The 27,555-nt window shown below is 41.4% G+C and overlaps 2 protein-coding genes across 2 annotated transcripts in view; one reads left to right on the top strand and one right to left on the bottom strand.

Annotated features, from left to right (window-relative positions):
* The first annotated feature begins 320 nt into the window (after nt 1-320).
* On the top strand, nt 321-17,685 carry KLHDC2 (kelch domain containing 2). The gene is made up of 14 exons (XM_074956562.1): nt 321-433; nt 1,104-1,279; nt 2,380-2,459; nt 4,765-4,882; nt 6,275-6,390; nt 6,751-6,832; nt 6,950-7,033; nt 10,943-11,023; nt 11,107-11,165; nt 11,641-11,750; nt 13,256-13,328; nt 15,654-15,741; nt 16,017-16,069; nt 16,410-17,685. The coding sequence occupies exons 2-14, from the start codon at nt 1,124-1,126 to the stop codon at nt 16,531-16,533; spliced, it is 1,224 nt and encodes a 407-aa protein (XP_074812663.1). The 5' UTR covers nt 321-433; nt 1,104-1,123; the 3' UTR covers nt 16,534-17,685.
* Nucleotides 15,843-27,555, bottom strand: part of NEMF (nuclear export mediator factor) — a 42,366-nt gene continuing 30,653 nt past the window's right edge. The window contains exons 24-33 of the mRNA XM_074956561.1: nt 26,050-26,101; nt 25,907-25,956; nt 23,214-23,361; nt 22,755-22,832; nt 22,474-22,668; nt 21,785-21,817; nt 20,487-20,593; nt 20,326-20,369; nt 20,153-20,232; nt 15,843-18,606 (exon numbers count right to left, since the gene is read on the bottom strand). Coding sequence (XP_074812662.1) covers nt 18,529-18,606; nt 20,153-20,232; nt 20,326-20,369; nt 20,487-20,593; nt 21,785-21,817; nt 22,474-22,668; nt 22,755-22,832; nt 23,214-23,361; nt 25,907-25,956; nt 26,050-26,101 — 865 coding nt within the window. The 3' untranslated portion in view covers nt 15,843-18,528. The remainder of the gene's footprint in view (nt 18,607-20,152; nt 20,233-20,325; nt 20,370-20,486; nt 20,594-21,784; nt 21,818-22,473; nt 22,669-22,754; nt 22,833-23,213; nt 23,362-25,906; nt 25,957-26,049; nt 26,102-27,555) is intronic.

Genomic DNA, 27,555 nt, shown 5'->3' with positions numbered 1-27,555 from the left:
GCGACTTAGTAGGGCCACGGACAGGGAGTGTGTAGACAAGGAGCCGGCACGTTTACTGCGCTGGGAAGATTTCCAGATGCCAGGACACCTGGGACAGCGGGCGGCCCAGCTTTGTACAGCGCCGAGCGCAGTGGTAATAGGACATGATCATCCCCAGCCAGGCTGCTGTAGGACTGTCCACGGACGGGAACCAGGACCCCCGAGGTCTGGCCTGGGCACGGCCAAGCTCCTACCCTGCGGCCAGGCGGCATCGCTAGGGCGGGGCCAATGCCTGCCCCTCCCTCCTCGGGTTGTCATGGGGGCGGGGGAGGCGCGCGCGCGGCGGTCGGTGGGGGTCGGAGCCGGCGCTGGGCGCGGAGGCTGCCGGGAGCGGAAGTGCGCCGCGGCGGATGTTGACAGCGGTGGCCCACAACAGGCTGGGTGGCCCGCCGAGGTGAGTCAGGGGGTGGCGCGAGCCGCCTGCCCCCGCCCTGCGGCGGCGGCGTCGGGGGAGTGTCCGGCCCGGGCCGAGGGGCCCAGCGGGTTCAGGGCCCGGGGCAGCCCGGGGGGGGGCCTGTCCCCTGCGCGCGAGGGGCGGGCGGGCGGCGAGTGTGCCCCCCCTCCCCCCGAGCGCAGCGCCAGCCTCGCGCCCCCCCTCCCCCGCCCGCTACGCGGCTCGGCCGCCCTGGCGGGGCCCCTGGTCCGCCGGCTGCCCGGCCCCGGCTGCCTGTCAGGCGCCCCCCGTATCTGTGCGGGTCACGCCGCGTTTGGCCGTGTCTCCGGCGGGGTAGGTGTTGCTGCCGCGTCGCTGGTAGAGACGCGCTGCCGGGAGGCTGCGGCGGCAGCTTGTGCCAAGAGTCCCTAAGCAAGGCCGTTAAATCCCGCTGGGCGTTTGTGACCCGCCCGAGTTCTGTGCTCGTCCGTAAAGTGACACACAAGAAACACACAGCGGAGCCTTCCGCTCCAAGTGGCAGAAGAGTGCACGAGGAAACTTCCTTCCACCGCGGGGCTGTCTCTTGTTTCCATCTGGCATCTTTCACCTGTGTGAGGGAAGCAGCTCTGTGAAGTTTCTCTACTCGTTGTTTCACCCAGTGGTTATTAAAAGGCCCACATGTCTGTTTTAGGAATATAGCACTGTATCAAAATGGCTGATGATAATGAAGAGCTGCAGGCAGATGAAGAGCTCCCAGCTCCGGCTGAGGACAACTTTGAGCAGCTGGAGAACAGCAGCCCCGCAGAGCGCAGTGGGCACGTAGCAGTCACTGATGGACACTGCATGTTTGTTTGGGGAGGCTATAAGGTACCATTCTCAAACTGTTATTCTTTTAAAATATTACTACAGCTGAGTCCTCCTTATCTGACAAAACAGCTTCTCTCTGCACTAACCCAAGCATCTGTCATTGGTGATGCTATCGAGGTTGACTGGCCTCAGTATTTTGACAAGACTCTAAATACATAATATAACCACTCAAAAAAAGTTTGACATGCCATGTACTGAACTATAACTTTAAGGTGACAAGTAAGTAGTTAGAAATGGCGTGACCCTTTTAAAATGATGTTAATTAAATGCTCTGGAGACTAATCAGTGGCTATTTGTAGGAGATGGGGTTTCTTTTCTCTATTTCTTGCCAGCTATTTAATCCTCTGGAAGATAGGGAAATACTGTTGGTTGGTTGATCCAGACATTGCGCAGATCGGCACTTAACCATTTTATCCACACAGCTTTTCCAGCACACCCCTACTTGGAGATAAATTAGAGTTCAGAGGTCCTGAGTAGACTGCTAATCATGCTGGCGTATGTGTAGTTTAAAAAGAAAATAAAACCGTATTATGATCTAGTTCTTGTTTGTCCAAGTCACAAGGATAAGGTCACCAAATTTATTTTTCATGTGACATCAAACTAATTTTTTTGCAGATATCTGGAAACAAGGTGCCTAGTGTATTCCATTAACATCTGGCAAAATCCTTTTAAAAAAAAAAAAAAAAGTCTGAGCGCAGATCCTCATGCTAGAGCTTTAGTGTGCCAGAGGGAGGGGGTTGCAAAGGTGGCTTTAACCCACGTTAATACTCCTCTGATCCTGGAGTCTGCAGTGAGCTGGTGCAGTCCCCAGCACAAGCTAAAGTAGCCCTGAGACAGCTTGAATTTGTCACAGTGTGTAACTGCTCCCCAAGGGCTGTTACACAAGCAGGAGTCACTGGAGTGCAGCCTGCACTGGTCACACCACTACTCATCCCTCCTCTGGCTCCTGATGCTGTTTTCTGTTTCATAAACATTTAAAAATAGGTGGAATTGTTTCTGAGGGGGGAAGGAGGGCAGGCCTGAAAACACTTGGTTCTACATGATATAAAATGTCGAGCCTTTTGTAATAGTGCCTTTTCTCTTCTCTGCTGTCCCTGCAGAATGCTCAAGTTAGGGGATTTTATGACTTCTATCTGCCTAGAGATGAAATATGGATCTACAGCATGGAAACTGGAAGATGGTACAGTACATGAGTGACTTTATTTTTCCTTTCTTAAGCCAGTGTCTGTATTTTAAAGAGGATGTCAAACTGATCTATAAATCATACTGATGCTCCATGGAGGAATTGCTGGTGCATGTCTGGCCAGTATGGCACTACCTTTCCTCATTTCCAGATGACAAACTGCCACCCCAAGGTCCTTTGATGTAAATATAAGCAATTTAAATCACTGACTTCAATCATTGTTTAAATCAGCAAGCAGGGAACTTTGATTTAAATCCATTTTAATCATGTTTTGCATTTGTACCTTTTAGTTATTTTTCTAAAGAAAGGTTGATTTGATTTGCAAGTAAATATAGCCTGTACACTAAATTTGGTGGTTCTTTTTGCCAACCAGGAGGATACACTATATCTATACACATTTAGTTAAGCAGTTATACACTTCCACACACACTCAGATTTTTAATTTTTACCTTTTTTATTTTAGAAAGTGATGCATTTCTCATTTACTAGAGTATGATTGTTTTTTTACTTGTGATCTGTGTCATGCTCTACTTGGATGGAAACATAAATTAAAAATGCACAAAAACAACTTTTTAAATAAAACTATCCTTAATGTGCTGGAAACAAGGAAAAAAAATCAAAATATGTTTTGCATTCAAAACTAACTGGTTTATTAAACAAAGGCAGTATTAACTATAGTTAGTGAATTGAACTGATGTTTCTGGTCACTATGTTTTTCATGATTTTAGAACTAATAGATCTCATCCCCTGATCTCTTGTTTTTATTCTTAAACAGTAAGTGGAAAAGAAGCTTTCCTGGTTTTTCAACTCCTAATTGGTTTCTTAACTTGGAATTAAATTAGTAACTGAGCTGAACTAGTTGAATAAAGTGAAATGAAGACAATATTTTCTCTGCATCTGCAGAAGAGGCTACTGCTGTCAAAAGTTAGGTTAGCACTTCAACAGACTGTAGTTCAAGGAGCTTAGCCAATGGCTTCCACCAGTTCAGTGGTTTGACCTTCTTTAAAATTTGGCAACAAATATGTACTATTAGGTATTTTTTTTGTATGATTGAAATGATTTGAATAATTATTTAAGCCTTAACATAGGTTGTCAATTTCAAATTTTTAATTTTAAGTGTATTTATTTTTTAGACGTCCATATTTAATTAAAATTAAAACTGACTTTGGTTTTTTAATCATTGATTTTTATTCACCCTGCAAACTGCATTATAAAACAGTTAAATATCAAGTTTTCTTAATCTTATTTTTCCATGTAAGTGATTGCTGTAGTTGCCACAGGGATGTCACTTGACTCTAAATGGGAGAGGAGGTGGCTCCCAAGACAGTTTCTCCAATAAGGTGTGACACACACTGTGGAATGTTTGAGAACCCCTGATATCAAATATAGTTTCCATAGATTGTATATATTTGTAACATACTACAGCAAATAACCTAATGAAATAAACCTATGTTCAGGTAGTATTTTCTTCATTGTGCTGTGAAGGTACAATATCTTTTTTAAATTAAAAACATCTGTTCAGCGACATATACTATTTTTGCCTCCTTGTCCAACAAAAAACCCCGAAAGTTGTTCAGAAGCTGCATACCTGCTGTTGGTGGTGGGGGGTTATGTGTTGCTTCACCTCTTTAGACAACTAAGGACTTATCCTTCAAAGTGCTCTAAACTCTTTAAGGAGCAGTATTAACTGGTTCTGAAGGGAGTCCCATCCAGTCTTTCTTGGCAGTTGCTGTCCTTGTGGTCATGTGGAGCCTTGAGTTGGGAAACGCATCCTTGTGATTACAGCGCTTTGGAAACATTAAAAAACCCTCTTTTTTTTTTTTTTTTTTTTTTTTTAAACCAAGATGTGTTTTAAGGGAAGATTCTCTGTGTCTGAGAATCTCTATTTCAAAAAGGTGGAGGGGGGAGGAGAATCCTTAGTCCTCTGAATTGGGCATAGAGAATCCCCCGAAAATACATCTTTGTAAAAGGAGGGTTTTTCAGTGTTTTTGAAATGCTGTTACTACAAAGATCCAAATGACTCAGAACGGGAGACCTCAATATCCCACAAACACTTGTAGTTACAGAGTAGCCGCCGTGTTAGTCTGTATTCGCAAAAAGAAAAGGAGGACTTGTGGCACCTTGGAGACTAACAAATTTATCTGAGCATAAGGTTTCGTGATAAATTTGTTAGTCTGAATGGTGCCACAAGTACTCCTTTTTGTTGCAGTTAATAACTCAGCCAGTCAGATTGAATGCTTCGACTTCAGACAAAATAATTTTTTCCTTTTTATCAGTTTTTAAATGCATTTTATCTTTCCAGGAATAAAAAAAAAACAGGAGGAGATGTTCCACCTTCCATGTCAGGCAGTTGTGCTGTGTGTGTAGACAAAGTATTGTACTTATTTGGAGGGCATCATGCACGTGGCAATACAAACAAGGTCAGTGTCTGAAGATTAGTTATACCCTTTCTATTAAAGAGGTTCCAGTAGACAATATTTGTAGCCCCATTCTGTACTAAAGGTAAGACTGACTTCTAAGCACATTAAAATGCATCCAAAGCATGAAAATACCACATTTCATAACCTACAAACCCTTTTCCTTCTGAACAGCTATAGTATGTCTGTTGGACTGTGTTAACCAAGCCTCGATATTGTCATGTTAATGACTGGGGAATGCTGAATAGGTAGCAAGTCATTAGGTCCTTCACATTCTCTCCTACAACATACCTTCATCTGCTGTCTATATGTTCATTGCTTGGAACTAAGAAACTAGTTTTCTTTCCCTCAATCGCTTCCTCAAACTTGAAGTAATCCAAACAAATGATACTTTTTTACAATTGCCGAAGAAGCAACAACTTACAATAGTACTTTTACCACTCTGAGCTTTTCATCCAGATGGCTGACACAGTGATTTCCACCAGTTCAATTTCTCTGTAACTTTATTGGCTGATACGGGTTTTGGGAATGGATCATGTCCAACCCTAGATAGTTTGGCATGACTGAGGGGAGTAGATTGCAATGCTGGGAAAACATCCTCCTCTCCAGTAGTTGTAGTTACTGCAGAGGAAGTGGTGTTAATCCTAGTGTACTGGCCAAATTCACCCTGCAGTCATATTACATAGATCCTTTGAGTCTACTTAATTTTGAAGGCTGAGAGCTTAAAAAATCCACTTAAGTCTTAAGCTTGCAGCTGGATAGAAGTGGCGACAAATTGAGCTGGTTTGTGGTAGTTTAGTGAAAATGGTTCTTTTTCTTCCTTCCATCCATCTCAGGCTTGGAGAATCTAAGCTTTCACTTAAAAAAGGATACCAGTAAATCATAAACTAGAGTGTAAACTGATGAAGTGATGATGCAGATAGGCTGAAATAAAATAGCTCTGACACCTGACCAGCTTCATATTCATGTCACTGATAGACTTCATCATTAGCATAATGACAAGTTCAATTCAACATCAGCTGTCCCTCTGCACAGCCAAGTGTGCAAGAAAGGAGAGATGATCATATTATAAAAAAATCTGCTGAGTGGACTATTTTACACTCAAATGGCTGGAGCTTGAGAGAGTACTACAGCTTTCCACCCTGGGATGGGAGTAAACAAAGTTCGGTACTAATACTCCTTTCACAAGTGTAGAACAGCATTAAGGGCCTACTTTTGGGTGTTGTTGGATCCTTACATGTGACTGCAGAATATTTCGTCATAGTATTCTGAGCTTGGAAAAGAACTATATACTTTTATGCTGGTGCATGCTAATCAGTGTATTGAAACATTTGTTAGTCTTTAAATTTATGCTAACTGTGTGGGTTAAAAAACTTTTATTTTATTGTGTTGCAGTTCTACATGTTAAACTCCAGATCCAAGGACAAAGTGTTGCAGTGGGTTAGAGTAGAATGTCAAGGTGTTCCCCCCTCATCAAAGGACAAACTTGGAGTTTGGGTTTATAAAAATAAGTAAGCAAGCATGACCAAAAGTATTGCAGTTCTCTTTGTGACTTTTTTTTTAATAAGATTGTCATTCTTGTTGGTGTATTGTATCTAAGATGAACAAAACTGGGAAGGGAATACATGTTATATATTGAATCTCATGCTGGCTTTCATCCTAAATAAACATTTTAAAAGTGCTCAACCCTAAACGTGTTTGAAAACAAGAAAAACCTTACTTGTAATTTGGTAACAAAGTCAAGGGAGCATAGTGGGTTTTCCCATATGCTCTGTGTGAAAAGCCTTTACTGAGCATTAAGTTGTAATAGTAGAGATTGCCATACAATGGTATTTGCTTTTGATAATCTTGATGTAATTTCTGTTGAACAGGCTAATATTTTTTGGAGGTTATGGTTATTCGCCTGAAGGGATACCAATAGGAACTTTTGAATTTGATGAAACCTCTTTTTGGGTAAGTAACCTTCTTTCTCCACCTAAGAGTAATTTTCAGCAGAAAACATTCTGGTGCTAGTGCATAATATGTTCATTAAAATGGAAATGTAATAGTTTTTTCATCAATTTTCCAAAGAACTCAGGTCAGCCTAGAGGATGGAATGATCACGTACATGTTCTGGACACTGAAACCTTTTCTTGGAGCCAGCCCATAACCACGGTAATTTTTAAAAGAATTTTGACACTGAGTAAAACATAACTCTTCAGGAGAAATGGCTGCTTTTTCTAGGATTGACACTAGAAGGGACATGAAGATAAAGAGTAGCAATACTATGCAAAGCATCATCACTTGCTAGGCCTGTATGGTTTTTTTAGTTTTGTTCTGATCCTCATTAAGAAAGAGGAAGTCTACAGATCAAAAGGCTGCTCTGCAAAGGTGCCTCCAGGGGCTTCCAGCAGTGGCTTTGAGCAATTGACTTGTCTTGAAGTACCACTTCTGTATTGTAGTCCTATAACTTCAGTAGTTATTTTATTGGCAGATCTGCCTGTCTTTCTCCCTCTCCACTCCCCTCTCACCTACCCCCATGTCCTCTCCTCATATTAAAAGTTTACTTGTATGGTCCAGCCTCACATTTTTGCTCTAGCTCTAGTCTGTCTTCCCCTGATACAATGGTAGAAGGTGTGGTATTGTGCAATTACTGTTCCCTAGTATGAAGTGTGTGAAGTCCCAGTTGGTGCCCTGAATCTCTTCTCTCCCCAGCCACACACACATTCCATCCCTATGACCCTGTGTACAAGTCACGAGCCTCCTAGCTGAGAGGGCAGTTTTCTGGACCCATCAGTGCAGCATGCTACAGGTCTTAAGCCAGTCTCTTGCTGCTAGGGATTAGGAGGTTTTTTGGACCTTTCTCAGGTATTGGTGCTGGCCACTGTCAGACAGGATACAGGAAGGATGGAGCGTGGATCTGATTCAGAATGGCAATACCCTGGTTCCATTTTGCTCAGTTGGAGGGATCACTAGTCGGTGATGTAATGCGCCCTCAGCATTCCTCTGCTATGGAAAAATAGTACGGCCTTTGCAACAATCCAAGCAACTGTCATTCCTAGTTGTCCTCTGAGAGCATGTAATTTAACTCTGATCTCCAGGAGAGTGCAAAGGAAGGAATGATGGTCTTGTGATTAAAGCATACGACTGAGTCGGGTGATCTTGGTTCCAATCCACACAGTTGTTGCTGACCCTGACTGTGTGGTTAGTATTCATTTTCTGCACCTCAGTTTTCCCATCAGTGAAATAACAGAAACGTAGAATTGTAGCACTGACACAGGACCAGGTATACATAGCCCTGACAGGCGTTTGTCCAACCTGTTAATCCTCCAGTGATGGAGATTCCACAACGCTGTTGGTAACCTATTCCAGTGCTTAACTATCCTTATAATTTAGAAAGATTTTTACCTAAATCTAATCTAAATTTCCCTTTCTGCAAATTAAGCGCATTACTTCTTGTGCTACCTTCAGTGGACATGGAGAACAATTGATCACTGCCCTTTTTGTAACAGCCCTTAACATATTGGAAGACTGTTATCAGGTTCCCCCTCTGCCTCTCTTCAAGGCTAAACTTGCCCAGTTTTTTTAACCTTTCCTCACAGGTCAGGTTTCTTCTTCGAGTGATGATCCCCATGTGTATTCCACACATGGGTGCTCATGCGCGTCATGCACCTGAGTCCGGAAGTTTCTCCCCAGCAGTGTCCGTTGACACACACGTGCAGTATGTCTCCTTATGCTCCCGATCAAGAGTCTGAGGGGCAGTGTGGGTCGACGCCACTCCAGTTCTCTCTCACTGCTGCATGGCCTGAGTTGGAACCCCTCTTTCTCCTTTGCTCTTATTTTGATGAGAGTTGTCTCCACACTTTCGTGTAAATAGTTTTTGATAGTTTTCATAGTGTGGTTTAGTGTAATATAGTATAGACCCTCCCTGATCAGGGGAAACAACCCCTTCACCCAGGGACTATGTCTAGGCCCTGCTCTGTACAGCGGCCTCCACCAACATGTAATGCCCCTCTGAGCACGAGCAATGGTGTGGAGCCTAAAGACAAGCGCCACCGCAAGAGTAAGAAACACTCTCCTGGGCATAAGAGCAGATCCCCCCCCAACAGACTGCTCATAAGAGATGCATTCCCTCCCTGAGCCGCATCAGGTCGGGAGAGATGTCGCACATGGATCCTGCTGAACTGGCACCAAAGGTCCCCTGGCTGGAGGCTATGGCAAAGAAGTGAGATCCATCTGTACCGCCAGTGACCCTCGGTTCTGGGACACTTAGAGCACCTATCTACGAGCGTGGCTCCAGATGCTCTGTCAGAGCCACTCCACCAACATGCTGACTGTCTGGCTGTGACTGCTGAATTGGTTGCCTCCGGTGTCTCAGTGGCACCTCACAGATTTCTGGATGTACAAAGACATTCCAAATGCCAGAGGAAGTGTTTTTGCGTACCCGCAGTCTCCACTCCTCTTGGGCCCACCCATTCTTCGGGATGTCCCCACACCTGAGGATGAATCACTGCTCCTTCTGCAGCAAAGCCCCTTTCCCATCCATCAGATGAGGGCCATCCAGTACCGACAGTCCTGCTGTTTCCAATGGCACCATCATCTGACTCACAGGAGTCCCAGGAAATAGCCCCACCAACATCTTTGCTGCCATGCAGGAACCCAGATGGATAGCCGAGGCACCCTTATGACCCCCCCCCCCCCCGAGAAGCCTGGTACTGCTTCCCCTGGGGACCGCCCAGACTGAGGGACCCTTCATTCTGGCCCTAATGGAGTCCCTGTTTTTGTTTTTAGTAATCCAGCACTTAACTATTTCTATGTCTGATTTTGAAAGCAAGTAGTTTTTCAGTAAGGTTAACCTTGGGGGTACGCAAGACCAATCAGACTCCTGAAAGGGAAACCATAGTCTGGAAAGGTTGAGAGACATTGTCCTAAATTACCTCTTTGCCCTGAAAACATCAGGCTTAGCTCTCACCTCTATCCACGTACACCTGGCAGCACTTAGCGCCTGGAGAGATGCTATATCTTTACACACCCTACAGTAGTTAGCTGTCTAGACCACATTTCCCTAGTTTTCTTATGAGAATGTGAATTGGTAGGAACCTACCTATTCCCTAGTTGCTGCTTTTATAGGGAAATCAGCAAAGTGAAATTTACAGCCTAACTCCAACCTGTTGTTGACCAACTGACAGCTCTTGAGATTGCAGTGTTGTTGTAGCCCTTTTGGTTCCCAAGATGGATAATACCTTTTTATTGGACCAGCTTCTCTTGGTGAAAGCTTGTCTCTCTCACCCATAGCAGTTGGTCCAATAAAAGATATCACCTCACCCACCTTAGCTCTTGAGTTTCGCACTCTTAAACCCACTTGGCTGGTGACTGAAGGATCAAAATAAAGAAAAATGACTGCGTGCTGTAGTGCCACACATTGGACACTAAAGCTGTCTGAATTGTTCAGAAGCAAACTAATAGGATTATATTGCCATGGATACCAAGGAAGTAAAATCTGATGGGAAGTGACATTCAGATAGTTAAGACAAAGAGTTTGAAACAGTTGATCTCATGCCCTGGAATTAGCTGTAAGAAAAATATTTATCGCTTCCCCACCTCATCTTTTCAGTTAAGATCTGAGAGAGTTCCTCATATACATCTATGTCCATCGTAAGTCCTCCAGCAAAACCAGACTTGATATTCCTAGGGGTGTGTTTTTTTTTTTAAATTGCAGCCTTTCCTTTCTCTCTTCTTAGATGGCTTCCCAACTGCCTCCCACCCAAACAAGTAAAACTTGGGTATCCTGGGCCTCCCTTATGTAGATGAATGCAACCCCATTTTCTCCCCTGTCCCCACCTGCTGCTGGTCACCTTAAATCAGACCATTAACCCAGGATTTCTGCCCTCTTAGCCAATCATGAATTTCTGGGGGGAAATAGTATTTGGTTTTATCTTGAATGTAACATCTGTATAATTATGGAGCTGTTAAAGATCTCTGACCAGATTTCCTTTCTTAGTTTCCAGCCTCTGATCAATACCGCTATCTGAATAACACTATCGAACAAGTCTTCCTTCTAATTTTAATATTTTCTTATGTCAGGGTAAATCCCCCTCGCCCCGAGCAGCCCATGCCTGCGCTACAGTTGGGAACAGAGGCTATGTGTTTGGAGGCAGATACCGAGTAAGTGTAAGAACAGTTTTACAATGTTACTGCTGAATCTCTAAAGTGAATATTTCATTCAACTTTTATCTATTTTATTTTAGGATTCTAGAATGAATGATCTTTATCATCTTAATTTGGACACATGGGAGTGGAATGAAATGTAGGTATCAAAGCTCTTTATCTTTTTTTTTTCAAGGCAGTATATCGTATTTGTAAATGTGCTTTTTCACCTGCAAATCATTCTAACAGAACTTCAAAGTATTTACCATCAAATGCACTGCTTTTTGAATGTTTATGTTCTAGTACCTTGTTTCACTGGCCATCACTAATTTTAAAGTGCCTGGAGATGAGGAAAACTCCTTCTGCCATTCAGACTGCCATTATTTGAGATTATTCTGTCTTCATTGGATTAGTCTGTCTGCAATAACTCTTTCCAGGAAGTCTGACCTATAATCATTGAGAAATGAACTGTGCCATCCTCAACAAGGAACTGAATTGTTGCTAATAGTTGGTCAAAGTTAGCATCCAATACTCAGCTGAATGGATTTAATATCTGAAAAATCATTGCAACCCAAAAAGTCTGCATTGTGTTTTAGCTGGTCTGTAACTTGGGGTGCTTTTTTGTTTAAATGCAGAATTACACAAGGCATTTGCCCAGTAGGCCGATCTTGGCATTCCTTAACTCCAGTTTCATCAGATCACCTATTTCTCTTTGGAGGGTTTACCACCGATAAGCAGCCACTGAGTAAGTAATTCCAAGGAAACTTTATACTCTCCAAATTCTATACAGTTACATGCTCAAGTGTCTGTTTAACTGTAAACTCTTTACTAACAGTGCCTCGGTAATACCTAGTGCTTTCCACCCACAGAACTCAAAGTGCTTTATAAAGGTCAATATCACTGTCTCCATTTTACGGATGGGGAAACTGAGGCATGGGTTAAGTGAATTGCCCAAGGTCATCCAACAAACCAGTGGCAGAGCTGGGAATTGAACCCAGGTCTCCTGAGTCGCTCTCTAGTGTCCTAGCCATTGAATATTCCCGTGGGTGACATTTTGCAGTGCTCATTGTTCACTTCTCATAGCAGCAGTGGCATTTTTTTAAATAGAGCATCCCACGCCCAATCAGACACTGAGAGCTCATTTCTTAATCTTTCCAGCAATGTGCAAATCTGTGTAGTTAGGTGACCTGCTGTAGACTTATTCAGCCTTGTCAATACTGAAGGTTATTAGGCTTATCTTTGAAAAGTGCTATTTGATTATAGTCAATCCCTTGTGTGGTGTAAAATCCATTCAGACAAATGGAACATGTGATGGCAGACTACTCCCAGAGTGGTAAGATGGCTGTACCTGTCCCCCAAATTGTATGAGTTACACTGTCTAGCCCCAGGCGAAAACGAGAATTGCATCATCAACAGACTGGCCATCATGTGAATGATTTCTTATGGTTATTAGAAAAGCAACACTACTCTTGTCTAATTCAACATGTAATCAGCTTTTTGTTTTGTGAACTTTATCAAGATCAGATGCACATTTAGAGAGGCTTATGAAAAGTTCATTAATAATATTACATCATATGAAATGACATCTAGTTTTCATAGGTACGCTGTTTTCTGCAAGGAAAAGCGTTCCATCATTTCAGTCTGGTCTGTTGTGTTTTAGAAGGAATTTAAAATAAGACATTTCTCTTCCTTCCATAAACGGAAAGATGTAAAGAGGACTATATACCTACACATGTGTATAATCTGACTTGGTGATTGAGATACTTAACAGCACATATATTCAAAAACATAAATAAGGATTTCAGTGTTTGTGTGTAAAGGCTTCCTGTACGTGCAGTCATGTGGAGTGGGAGCCAGAGAGGAGGAGGAGATGATTCGTAACTTATGTTCAACTTTGTGGCTGTATTTTTCTTTTTCTACAAAACCACTACACTCTCACTTCTCATTCAGAGCTGATAATTTACAATTTTTGAAGTTTGTAAAGTTATAAACTTTATTCCTGAATGAAAGTTTTGCTATGGGTATGGGCAAGGGATAAAAGCATAGGTTCCCCATCTGCCTCTCTCTACTCTGTCCTAGCCACAGAAAGCCACCAGTGAGAGCAAGTTTTCACACAGCCAGCCACAAATTGTAAATTTCAGTCCTGAAGAATTGGACACACACATGGTTAAACACGATATTCTTCTGTTATACCAGAACATGCTTGTTCTGGCAACAGTGGCGAGGGTTAATATATCTTTGTGTTTATAGGTGATGCTTGGATTTATTGTATCAGTAAGAATGAGTGGAAACAGTTTGAGCATAATTATTCTGAAAAACCGAGGTAAGATGTACACACATTCTTGGAAATGTATAAAAACCAGTATGTGTATCTAGGAAATCTTAGGGGGCAGTCTGTAGCGTTGATACGGCACACACAGGACTCGGAATACTCTTTCACTAATACAGCATCTTTTTTTTTTTTTAAAGTAAAGTAGTGATAAATCAGATTGGTTTCTCTTACCCCACCACAATAATACATCCTGTTTTATGAAGGTGCAGGATTAAGGTAGCTATATGTCTGTGCTGATACAGACTCCAGCATATCTCTCTGACTACACTGTTTGGAACTCAGCTATCAGCTGATACTTTACTTATCTGCGTCACTATTAGCCTATAAAATGGCAGAGAACTAACTAGAATGTCCATTTTAGTGGTGCTAGTACACAAAGTTCTAGTACTTGACAGGCAGAGTAGACCTTAACATGCCAGACTTGGAAATCCATGCTCAGTCTACTAGCAGAATGTTTCTTTAAAACTGCTGCTCTGGACATATGGGGAATCGCAATGCTTTGATTGCCCTGGCTGACAGCTGGCTCTGCGTCAGAGTACTTTGCTGGATGGACTTTGTCTAAATAGAGACCATTATCTTTTACATGGCCGAAGTCATAAAATTAACAGTGTTAGAGTGCATAAAAATGGGATGGAAAACATTGTAATGTCACCATAAATCTTCGTTTGGAATACTGTTAAGTTCTGGTCACCCAATTTCAAGCCATAATAGAGGGAGTTCAGAGATGTTTGTCAAAAAAATAATTAAAGGCATGAAAAGACTTGGATATGAAGAGATTCACACAACTGGGACTGTTTAGCGAAAGATACAAGATAACGGTATAGGGAAGGCATAGGGGTACTCTTACGCTTTATTGTACTAAAAACAAAGGGATGCTGAATAAAAGCGGAAGGTAACAAACTTAGAGAAGGAAATACTCTTTTGTATAAGTGGTCCATGGAACGTGTTGGTACAAGTTGCAACTGAGACAGAGATCCAAGATAGCACTCATGGATTAGACTAAGCACAGTCACAGGGCTTGTCTACACTACGTGCCAGATCAGCGGGCAGCGATTGATCCAGGAGGGGTCGATTTTAGATGTGATAAATCGACTGAGCGCTCTCCCATCAACTCGGTACTCTACCAGAACGAGGAGCGCAAGCGGAGTCGACTGGAGCTTACTGGAGAGTCGACTTACCGCAGTAGGTTGATCTAAGTATGTCGACTTCAGCAACGTTATTCACAGAGTTGAAGTTGCGTATCTTAGATCGACCCTGTGCGGTAGAGTAGACAAGCCCATGTTCGATAAAATGTTTTAGAATGGTGATAAACCTTAATGCTTCTGGGCATAAGCCAGCCTCAACTGATGGGACAGGTATAGGATAACTTGCTTAGTATGGCACTACTTATCTTTTACTGAAGTGTCTAGTACTGACCACAGCTGCAAGATACCAGACTGAATGGACCACTGATCTGATCCAGTATCATAATTTGTATGTGGTGGTCAGCCCTGAGCATACTATAGCTAGTTAACCAGGCTAATCTTTTAGGAAAGGCAATATGGGAAAGTACTCTTTCCTCACTGTGCAAAATTTTGTAGTCGGACTGTAGTAATCTATTAGAGCTAACCTTTGTCCTACCCCAAGCACCTTTCTTACAATTGATCTTCCTTCAGGGTTCAGAAACTTGCCTTAAATAGTTATGTTGAAATTTAAATAACATTTTTTTCAGATGCTTGATTAAAAACACTGAAATTTGACTAAAGTACTATAAGGCAGCTAAGGTGTATCGGTAATATGAGTTAGACAGCAGGTGGACTGTGATAGTGTGGATGGTGAGGGTTCACCTTGTCTCAGTGTTTGGAGAATCTTATTGTAACTGATTCCTTCGGCTCTCAAAAACTGGAAGCCTCTGATATGATTGGCTTGATTTAAAAAAACAGAATGCTCTACCTTCAAACAATATTTCTTCACAAACCCTTCAGCTACCAAAACTAGGATTACCGTAATTTTTAGTTTACTTTCAAAAGATGAACTTCATGAGTGCCTGTCATCAGACCTTAGAACCACTCAGCAGTACTTTGCTTTTCCACCCAGACAGCTTACAAAATGGATATCTCTAATATGGTTTGTGTAGAAAGAATAGTAACTTTTAGCCACTGAAGTCATTGTTTACTTTTACTAGAAATTATTACATGCCTAAAATAAGCTGTCTGCATCAACCTTGCATATAAATATTACATCTTATTTCACAGCATGTCTCTGTAATGGTATTAATGCTGTACATGGACTCTTCCCCTTTGTCTTTAATAAATGTGTGGCTTGTTCATTTTATAGGCTGTGGCATACAGCTTGTGCAAGTGAAGAAGGAGAGGTCATTGTTTTTGGTGGCTGTGCCAACAACTTGCTTGCCCATCACAAAGCAGTAAGTCTGTTTTTAAGAATTTCTAGTACTGCTGTGTGGAGAACAAGTTTTTTTAAAAGCGAGACTCTCCCCCCCCCCCCCCTTAGCATCTGTCACTTCAACTGCAACCTCCAATTGTGAAACGCATTTCTCTGTCATCAGTGACTAAGACTTTCAATGCCACAGGAAAATTTCACTGTGTTCAAAGGAGAAACTTTTGCTGCTTTTTAAGGAATTAACTTATCAATGCATTTAACAATAAGGCTTCAAATATTAATTAACATCTCTCTTTTCAGGCTCATAGTAATGAGATACTTGTGTTTTCTCTGCAACCAAAATCTCTTGTAAGGTAAAAAAAATACACTTTTGAATCTAACACTCTTGTTCTTCCCTTCTCATTTACTAATACCTTGTACTTTGACTACATAGACTTTAGTACCAGATCATGGTTCCTTGGGAGACTGAGTTCATAACATTCCCCAAGGAAAGCTGAAGTAGCATTCAGTAATGGAAGAAGTCTTGCTGCTTCCATTCTTATGTAAAGACTTTATAATCCTCTGACAATGAAAACAGCTAATACTTTGGGGGGGACAAGTCAACTAAACAGCTTTAAGAAACAGAATTCTTACCTTTGGTGCTATTTCACTTATGTTCTTAATAGTAACTGAAATATTCATTCTTTTTCCAAGGCTGTGCCTAGAAGCAGTCATTTGCTTCAAAGAGATATTAGCCAACTCATGGACCTGCCTCCCAAAGCACTTGCTTCACAGTGTCAATCAGCGGTTTGGAAGTAATAATACATCTGGCTCTTAAGACTTCTATCAGTTACTTCTGTGAACGTGTGCATGGATGAGCAATTCTAAAAGATGTAATAATTTTACCAACCACCTGTGGCAGATGTGAGACTTGTAGAAATATCTGCATTGTTGTTGGTAGTAGCTTGTTGGTTGTAAGTTGCATGTGAATGGCTTAGAGAGAACCTATTTTTGTGTAAAGATGTTTGCAATAAATGTATTTAATGCAAGTTGAAATGTATCAGTGCCTAAGCTAAGTTAAACCAGTAATGGTTTGTTCAACTTAATGCCACTCACTTCATTATGTGATGACAGGAAAACTACTCTAACCTAAATTACTTCAGAGTGTGTCAATGCAAGGAAATGCTGTTTAAGGAGTTACCCTTCAAGGATTTGTAGGTTGTTGCTGAATTTCTGGGCCTTAAAGTTTGGCAAATGCTAGAAGTATTTTCAGGCACTAATGTTCTTTGGGACACCATTAATATTAAAGAACAATGACACTCTGGCATTATTCAACACGATAAAGTAGTTTTAGTCTGTATCAGCATCTCACTGATAGGAATAAGACACGTTCCTAACATGTTTGGCCACATGAGTTTAAGGTTAGAGAAACTGCTATTCTAATTTAGTCCAGGGATTAGCTCACCAATTTAAGGTGTAGTTTGAGTTGTTTAAAAATATAGAGGGATGGTGACTAAGTGTCATGTTGTGGGGTTATTTAAGAGCTGTAAGTGTGAGTAGATGTATTCTGTCTTAATTGTGAAAATGCTTTAGTAATCAGTAATAAAGTATCAAACTGGACCATGCATGTCTAGGAGTAGCCAAAAGTACAAACTGCCAGTTTCCCAGGAATGACTTGATTATTAATGTGCTGTTTCCTTCAGCAGCTTTTAGATCCAGAGCTTCATGCATGCTGTGAAGCTGATGACTAACAGCTGCCAGGCTCTGTTCAGCTTCGCTACTTTTAAAACTACTGAAAGTAGATTGTATGTGAGCAGCAACCAGCACTAAGGCCCTTCTGGCTCTGCCTTATCTGTGCTCATTGTCTCCCAGGAGGCATAGGCCACCACTGATACAGTGGAGGGGCTGAGAAACTAATAAATGGCTTGTGATTTAAATATTGGAACAATGTGACTTCAGCACTCCCCTTACTGTCTCATTTCTTTTTATAATAAACTGAATATTCTGACTATAATTTAATTAGCTGTCTTATATGCTCTCCATTGGGGTGGTGCATTTTATTAGAGCTGTGATTTTTTTAAGCTACAGTTCATCATTCATCTGTTTTACTCTGGCCTTTGTCCATATTGGGGGGGGGTTTATATGTACTATACCTGTGAGCAGATGAAAAACAAAGTATTCTACTATTCCCCATTCATTCATGATATTGCATGGTGGTGCTCCACTGCTGGTAAGTGACTGCAGCTGACTAGTCAGAAGCAAGACCTGGATTTTTGTCCTTGCAGGACTTTTCTTACCCTATGACAGATTTGACTGTACAGGCTTTTGGTAAACATCATCAATCTATCTTCATTCCCAAACATGGGAGTAGATGTCCTGACTAGAAAGAGGGCTCCAACCAGGGTAATATGTTTAAATCCTGGCCTTTGCCCAAGGAGAGCTGAAAAGAACAAGCAGCAGGACTTTGCTGCATCATGAGCCAGAGCAGGAAGTAAGGAGAGAAGGGACTGGGTCTGTGCCAGTCCTCACAGCATTAGGAAGAGGATCAGTCCAAAATCAGTCTTGCCTTTGACAGCTAAGGCCAGTAGTACTTTACTTGTGCACTTCAGAGGAGTCACATGCTACATGTAATTTAAAGTCCAAACAAATAGATGTAGGCCAGGGTCAGATGCAGGAAACAGTTCACCTCTGCCTCTTAAATTTAGTCCAACTGATTATAGCTATTTTACTTTATTAACAAAATTGGAGGAGGTCCAGAGGGCAGGTTTGGGTCTATCCTCTTCTGAAGCAGGAGTGGCAGTTCAAACACATATTCATGATTTATGACCAGCACTCACTTTTTTTTCATGTTCAGGAGCTTAGGTGCAGACACTTTCACTTTACCAGGAATATTTCTTGATAAATCAGTATCCTATAAAACAAAATCAAGAGTCAAAATTAAAGTAGGAAGTGTTCAACAATCACTCCTTCCCAGCCTCCCATGTCCTCTCTGAATACCAGCTGCAAAGTAATAATGTCACATGAATCAGTGATAACCATGTGTCACTGTCACTTTACAGTACAGCGTTTCTCCAAAGAAAGTGGCCCTGTGATAGTTCAGTAAATGGCTGATGAAAATGCAGTGTGCTCAGACCTTCCCAATGAATAAAGAACCATTAATACTTACTGCACCTCCCACCCATTCCAGGGAAAACAATGGATCATCAGATCATATATATGCTTAACACTCCAGCTATCTGAACATAACTAGTTTGTTCAGTAGTATTCAATATACATAGTTGTTAACAAGGAATCATCAAATGGGTGCATTCCTAATAAGGTTCTACCACAACTGTTGGTCGGCCAGATTATTCAACATTTTTAGCAGGGATCTAGAAGTAAATAAGATAATGATAATAAAATTTGCAGAATGGTAAATGAGGAGGACAGGGCAGTTAGTGTAATCTGGATTGCTTGGTAAATGTATTTGAATACAGCAAAATGCAAGGTTATACATCTAGGAACAAATAATGCAGGCCATGCAGACACAACAGGAGACTTCTCTTAGACAGCAGTCACTCAGAAGAGGATTTAGGGATCCCAGACAAGCAGCTGAACATGAGCCCTAGTGGGACTGCCAAAAAAGGGGCGATGCAACCCTTCGATGTATAAACAAGGATAGCAAGTATGAGCAGGAAGGTGATTTTACCTCTGTACAGGGCACTGATGAGACACTAGAATACTGTGTACAGTTCTGATGTTTAAAAATTGGAGACAATACATAGAAGACCCACAAAAATGATTTGTGGGCTGGAGCAAGTGTCTTACAGTGTGACTCTAAGCTCAATATGTGTATTTTATCAAAAAGAAGATTTGAGAGGTGACTTGATTACAGTGTGTATCTACCTTCATGTACAGAAAATACCCAGTTCTAAAGCATTCTTGAATCTGGCAGAAAAAGAACCAATGGCTGGAATCAGACAAATTAAAAAAACACAGCACAAAATTCTAACAGTGATTAACCACCGGAAAGGAAGTGGTGGATTCTCCAGCTCTTGCTGTCTTCAAATCAAGACTGGATGCTTTTCTTGAAGGTATACTTAGTCAAATGAAGGTTATTGGGCTCAAGATGGGAAACTGAGTAAATCTTGGGGGTTGGGAGTAGATGATTTAATGGTCCCTTCTGGCCTTAAAAGTCTATTAATCTCCTATGCCAATAGGGAGAAACAAGGTGTGGGTGAGATATCTTTTACTGGACCAACTTTTTTTTTCGGGGGGGGGGGGGGGGAGGAGGAGGAAGAGAGCAGGAGAGACTTTCCCAGAGCTTTTCCTCATGTCTGGGAAAAGTACTCAATGTCACAGCTAAATACAAGATTGAAGAGATAGTAATGCAAGGACAAAACAGAGAGCAGTAGCACTAAATGCTGCTTTCATTCTTGCTGTAATAGTTTGAACAAGCCAAGAAGATGGCTCTTTACCTTTACACTGCGAAATAAATCTTTTTCTCTTGTGGTAGCTTCTTTGTAATGCATGAAATTATGCAAAGCAGTCTTGGCAGCTGTAAAAAGTACATGAAAGAAGATGTTAAATGGCATGTGCCAGCTTAAAGAGCTGCTGGGTTGAAAAGGACTACTTGTGCTGTATACAGTACCTTTTCCTTTCTTCTGGGAGCCTGGAGTGAGCTTCACTTTGTATCTTTTAAAAGAAAAAAAAGATCACACCATTTACCGGGTGTTAAGGAACTAACTCAAAGTGCTGCCAATCTGTCAAATTAAAATTCATTACTTCTTCAGATAATTTGCTGCAACTTACTTATAGTTTGTCATGGTAGTGTAAGGTGCACATATTGGTATAGCAAAGAGGAGGATATCCTCCGAGTGAGGCTGGCCTGTCAGAGAATTTAGCAGTCTCTCTCCTTCCTAAAATAGCAAAGACATTCCTTGCTGTGAAACTAGAAAAACAACATTTAAACAAAAAGCAACAATTAAAGCAATAAAAATAAACCCATCTTTTACTACCGAAGAGGCTGGAATTTGGTCCTTCTCCCTCACAGCCCAAGTGCAGAGAAGTCATAATTCCCCTGTGTATATCATACCATAATCTGTTGTCACAGTATTACTGAAATGTAGTCAATTTATCAAAAGATGATGGGCTATTGGAGAAGCTCTAGTTTAAAAAAAAAAAAATCTGATAATTAAAATCTGAAGGTCCAAGATTACATGGATTTTCGTTTTAAATGAGGTAAAGGGGAGTTTCCAAATTTGGTTTATACTTTGGCATAGTCAATTAAGACTTGTTATTATAGAAAGAAAGTTTATACTTTTCCTCTTAGATAAATCCATTTCTTCAAATTCTCTAAGTGTGGAATACATCTACTGAAAGCTTCTGAGAAAATATATCCTTTGTACATTGAATGTAAAGGGCTTTTTAAAAAGTCCAGTAAACAATTTTGTTTAGTAAACTGGAACTTTTTGTCTTAAGAACTATTTTTTATCAGTTAGGCTGACACAATAAGTAAAATCTATCAGGGATCTGGGATCCTCCACTATTCTGAGGTCTTGATGGAGTTAATCAGGTGAAGACAAAGGGAAAACTACTTAATGGGTTTGTCAAATCCTTGTTGTTTTACCCAAGTTTTGTTGGAACTTGTGTATTTATTACCTTAATACTATGCACTAATACCGCCATACAACTGAGAGACTAGGAAGGTCACATTTCAGCTCCCCACTAGAAAAACTTTAACTGATTTGATCCTTATAATAAAGGAACATTTATACCTGGATTGACCATTCGCAACCTAACTGTGACTGAAAAAGCCAAGTTATAATGCAGTGATGATATGTCTGAACTCATGGGGTCTGTACCAATGTCACAATCAGTAAACCTCAGCTGTCATTATGCATAGTGGCCAAGTGCTTCACCTTTGTGACATGCCCGATCTCCTCCAAGTTAGGAATTGTTAGCCTCACTGACACTCCTCAAACTGGGTTAGCGGATAGGACCCTGGGGTCCAGGCCATTAGCAGTGTTGAGCAGAGAGACTTTTAAAAACTTTTTCTAAGCACTTTTATTCTAGCACTTTATTAGAAGTGTAAAGGTGATAATATTTACCTCATTTTCCTGTTGATCTTGATCCTGTTCCTCCTGCACCACATATGTAAATAAAAGGAAACATCAGAATACTTCTCCCAGAAAGGTCATATTCACAGCAGACAGAAAGCCACGTGTGGGTACAGTCTCCTCAATGCATATGGAACGCCATTTTAAGGGAGAGCTAAGTGAAGTATGTTTAGTACTGCTGCATTTTTATATAGGGTTTTTCTTTCTATCCCCAAACTCCCTTGGCACATGCAAAGGTGGAAGGAGACAGATTTGGGTGGAAATACTGAAATTCAAGCTGCCAATCTACAAAAGCTTTTATTGTTTTTTTTTAACTGCACAATTGATACCGTATGACATTAAGAGATCCTCAGCACAGCTCAGCCACACATCGTACCCCTCAAACTTCTAGTTTTGGCGGGTCTGTGCTCCAGCGAAGACCACGGAACACCCTCCTGGTTTCTTGGGTTGGTGCCTCTTACAACTATTAAAAATTAGTCCTGACGTTATATACACTGTTCTCAAAAAAAACAACCTGATCTAAGAAAAGTGGCAACTACACAAATGCAGTAGAGTAAGTAGTTCTGCAAGCACTACGCAGACTCGGTTTAATATTTATAGTACAATAAAGTAATGATTTAACAGCCTGAGCAGCAAGATGCAGCAAAGTGTGGGGAATGAAACGTGTCTAGAATGTTTACCTTCTCCTCCTGCTGATCTTCCAGGGTCATGTCCTGTAACTCATGTGTTAATACTTCTACCGTGGGGGTTTCTTCTTTACGACCTGCATCAACCTGATGGCCTCTGTTTGGTTTCTGGGCTTGTTTCTTTACTGATTCTTTTATTTTTCCTTTTTTACCTTTCTTCACTTTTTCTTCTTTGCTTGACCCTGCAGACTAGATTTCACATATGAAAATGATTTAAACCTACACAAGCACAGAACAAACAATACAAAGGAAAAGCCATAGTTATTTTGGCTTACACCCAATAGCTTCATTATGAGCTCTCTGTCTTCTTCATCCTGGTCCTTGTACTTCTCTTTCATTTTTTTCATTTTACTCTACAGATAAGAAAAATGGGGGTTAATAGTTTAGCAAACAACAAAAAGGAATTTCTGCAAATATCAACATAGAGCTCAACCCTTCACTGGCATATGGATTTGGTCTCTAATTCTTTTTAGTTTAAGCACTGTATTAACCCAACAGACGTCATTTCTATTCAGAGAAATATGAAGTGCTGAAAGTTAGTCAATCAACAATTGTTATTAAACACAGACAACTATTCAACTGAGTCTAAATTTGTCAGATGCCTGGAGATATTTGAATATGCAAATTGGAATATTGGGCAAATGCTAAAAAAAATTAAACATATGAAATGTGTCTTTCAGAGGGCCCTTTTCATTGGGTAAATCTAATCAATTCTGCAGCTTCATCCATTCTACCTTCTGCCCTCGTTTCATGGGCTGAGGGGCTGACATGCTCTTGTTTGAAACAGGAGAAGATGGGAGCTGTGCGCTGGTCTCTCTTTCCTTTCCTTCAGGTGGTTCTAAATCCTCTATGTCATGTTGCTGCTTCTTTTTCTTCATTTCCCTAAGAGAAAAATAATCATTGGGATATGCCCTCCTACAGGGTTCTGTTGCATGAAACGACAATGATCATACGTTAACATAGCACCTGACTTCCCAAAGGATACATTTCTACAAGTTCAGTCAATAGACCAATCAAGAACACGGAAAATAGGTCACATTGATGATAAAAAATTCAACATTTAAACATAGAAGCCAATGACAAAGTGATTCAACAACACAGGAGAAACGGCCTACTTGCCACTACTGATCCCGGAAGATATACACTGGGATACAAGGCTACATCTGGGTCTGAGTTCCCAGAGGAGGCCAAGGTAGGAACTTGCCAAGCTCAAAGCTATTCGTTTCCCCTCCCCTGACCTTGGAACGGCAGGCAGCCCTGCTGCTTCAGCCAGTGTCGTTCATTCCTATCAAAATAAGTAACATTGTGCAGAAAAATACAGAACTCTTCTTTCTGAAGGGAGGCCCATCTTTCTCCAGAGAACAGCATCCACTAAGCCACTTCCTCTGCTCCAAAAGGTACGATTAACTAAATACCTTCTATTTCCTTCTGTCCTGTGTCAGGTTCTCTGCATGAAGGTTTGATTAGCATAGCCATGCAAACCTGTGAGCATCAGTGCTCGTGACAGGAGAACATAAGCGCCTAATGTCCAGCTCTCTCCACAACCTCACAATTCAGTTATCAGAATGTGTCTCCCTTCGCATTAGAGACAGACTCGAGTATTTCTGCCTGCTTCAGCTCAATCCAATACTGGCCCATGGACCAGCTGTTCCCAATGCAAGTTGCAAGCGCTGCATATTGGAAAACCTGCTCTCAAAGGTGTCCTTGTGTCTCAGAGAAAGGGATGTCAGACCAGTCCTGAGTGACTACAGTAGCCTTCACCCCCAAGCTCTTAAGGGGAATGTGGGAAGAATCATTGGTGACTTCCTGCTGAAATACTTCCTACCTCTTGCCTTTGATATAACCATGGCAGAATGAAAATAGTCACACCTCCTTCATTAGCCCATCCAGAATGGGGTAGCAGGATCTAGTTTTGATATATGGGACTGACAACCCAAACAAACAATCCAACTGAAAGAAATACTAGGGTGATTAATATTTCTTGATGTCTTCTCAGATCAATTATCTAATTTATTACTCCTATACAATGAGTTCGGGTAGAATGAAGACTCAGATGATTGCCTGCCAGAACACGGGACAAAGTTGGCTGCATGCTGGAAATCAAGTAGTAACTCCCCCCAACACAGATCTCATCTTGTGCTTTGGAGCAGGCAATGCCTTACTCAAAGAGAAGTCAATAAAAAGTTATCTGAGTGAGACACTAAAAGGCATCGAAGTCTTGACACATGCCAGTGACATTGATAAGTCAAGATCCTGAACACATCAACCATTTCAAGGAACATTTGTGACACCAATCTGAAATTCTCCTCCAAGTCAACTTCATGTCACACTTATAGGAAACACTGGAAAAAGCCAGAAAATTGTCTGTAGCTCTGTCAATGATCCAGATGCTTGTGGGGATTCCCAAAGCAGGAGGTAGCTGCGCTCTGCTCTGGGACACAGGATATCATAACCATGCCTGTCCAGGAGGGACATGGTAAAGCAATATTTGGTGCAATCAACTGGAATGTTTGACTGATTCTCTGTATCTTTAAAGCATGAAAGGGGAAGAGGAAGAGATGCAGGCAAAAAAAAAAAAAAAAAACCCACCAAAAAGCACAAAGGCCAAGAACAAAGAGAACTGAAGCACTCCGAGACCCACAGCTCCTACTGCATCAAAGTTGTGATCAACACAGATGGAGATGATCACCAGCAGAAACTGTCAGTTATTTATTTTTAAAAGAAATGAATAAAAAAGCACTAACAGGTTGACACACCAAACTAATTCTGTTGGATGAGTATTTGCCTGAAGACCTAAAGGTTCCTGGTTCAAGCCCTGGCTTTGACAAGTGTAACCAGAGTGAAAGAGAGGATGCCTAGAAGAAGATATGGCCAGATTAGCTGATATCAACATGGGTCAGGCAGCCACCTAGCTGGAAACTGGGAAGCTCCTTAAGAAACCACATCCAGAAAGGAAACTGGTGCCCCCTTTGCCTCCAACTCTTATGTTCCACCTCAAGGGCTGGCAAGAGAGGCTGCTGGGCTTAGAACTGAGTTTGGATTCAGTTCCTGCCTTGTTTGCACACAGAAGCATGGAACCATCACCACTGCATCTTTGGGGTAAATAGTATTCTGTGGCATAGAAACCTGAACTAGATCACAAGCCCTCACAAATTAATTTCCACAGTGCAGAAGTTATCCTTTATATTCTGAACCAGACCTTTGAAATAACCCAGTATCCCATCAAAAAAATCAAATTCTTCCAGCTGATAAAAACCAGCTCCTTTGTGTTCACAGTGTCTGTTATATCCATATTGTTAATTTCAAGAGGCAAGAAACACACTGCAAGTGACTTCTTCAAAAAAGGTTAACTCCTCCTTAAGAAATGAGGACTTTCATACATGGAGATATTTAGACCTTTCCTTCCTTAAAATGAAGACATTCTTACCTTCTCTCCTTGGCTGACAAGTGTCTTCGCCCATGTGACTTACTGTCACTCTAAAAAAGTGAAATAAAGTTATATTTCATTATTTCCACTCATAGAAATCACATGTTGTGTTACTTGTGTGACGATCTTATCCGGGAGCTTACCAGGTTAGATGCTTCCTCTTTTGTAACCATTTTCTGGTGGGATCTGTGAAGACTGAAAGGTGCAGCATGTTGTTAGAGAAATAACAGTCTGATAACACAGTCCTGACATAGCAGCAGCTGCCACAACTGGGACAAATTAATTCAGAGTTGTCTATTGGGCATCACGTCCAGGAAAGATCCTTTCCTTTTCTGAACAGGTAAATAGCGTCAGCACTATGCTGCATCCAGGGGATTTTGCACACCACCCCAATGTACCCTCTAGAATGGGTAATGAAGTCTCTTTGTTTAGTGACCAGACATATTTAACCTAGCATAGAATCCAAATCTCTTGAGTTTGGATTTTCAAAGGAGCCTAAGGAAACTGAGTGCCTCTGAAAGCCCCAGCTTTGATAAATGAAATTAAGTGACAGAGAAACTGTGAAGTAGGCTCTCAGAGATCTTCCCCTGTTAGGTCTTTATTGCACGCACACAAATCCCACGCACACAAAGCATTATTTTTACAGCTGTAATACCTATTAAATAAACCCAGACTGAATGAGTTGGAAACTGAAGTCTGATTTCTTGGGAGGACGGGTGACAGTTTTCCCCGACTCACCCCTAAGTGCCTCAATGTCTAGGGTGAGAGCAGTTCATTCTTATGCCCATTCATCTCTTTCCCTTCAAGCTGCTAAGTAGTGCCATTTGTGAAGACAGCAGGGTAAGTGGTAGGAAGATTAGCCACTGGCACTAACTGGAGATCACCATCTCATTTCAGGTGGCAATAATTTTCACTCACTACCATCTTGAATAAGAACAGAAGTGATATTAGGCTTCCCATTTCCTGGGTCCTGGTAGAACACTTAAGTGGAAGAAGGTTGGTCTCCCCAAGTAGGAAAAATTGTAAAATGCCCTGTGCTTGAAGCACCCCTAGCAGCCAATATACCTTGATTTTTTTTTTTTTTTTTTTTTTTTAATAGAGTCCCACATGGCACTCTCATAAGCAAACTAGGGAAACGTGGTCTAGATGAAGTTACTATAAGGTGGGTGCACAATTGGCTGAAAGACCCTCCTGAGAGAGCAGTGATCAACAGTTCACTGTCAAACTGGGAGGGTGTATCTAGTGGGGTCCCGCAGGGGTCAGTTTTGGTTCCGGTACTATTCACTATCTTCATTAATTACCTGAACAACAAATGAGAGTATGCTTATTACATTTGCAGATGACGCCAAGCTGGGAGGGGTTGCAAGCACTTTGGAGGACAGGATTAGAATTCAAAATGACCTCAGCAAATTGAAGAATTGGGCTGAATTCAACAAGATGAAATTCAGTAAGGATAAGTGAAATACTCTGCATTTAATAAGGAAAAATCAAATACACAACTATAAAATGGGGAATAACTGGTTAGGCAGTAGTGTTACTGAAATGGATCTAGGGGCTATCGTAGATCACAAATTGAAGGAGAGTCAACAATGTGATGCAGTTGTGAAAATGGCTAATTTCATTCTGGGGGTGTATTAACAGGAGTGTTG

The sequence above is a fragment of the Natator depressus genome, chromosome 6 (assembly GCF_965152275.1).
Source record: "Natator depressus isolate rNatDep1 chromosome 6, rNatDep2.hap1, whole genome shotgun sequence".
NCBI classification, from domain to species: Eukaryota; Metazoa; Chordata; order Testudines; family Cheloniidae; genus Natator; species Natator depressus.
Note: the sequence above shows the minus strand (reverse complement) of the source record. Positions and strands in the feature narration are given on the sequence as shown.

Bases quoted from the DNA above. Each gene is read 5' to 3' on its own strand.
- KLHDC2 (XM_074956562.1), top strand. From the start codon at position 1,124: ATGGCTGATGATAATGAAGAGCTGCAGGCAGATGAAGAGCTCCCAGCT. The intron at 4,883-6,274 runs GTCAGTGTCTGA...ATTGTGTTGCAG, and splicing joins CACGTGGCAATACAAACAAG to TTCTACATGTTAAACTCCAG. The intron at 7,034-10,942 runs GTAATTTTTAAA...TTCTTATGTCAG, and splicing joins GGAGCCAGCCCATAACCACG to GGTAAATCCCCCTCGCCCCG.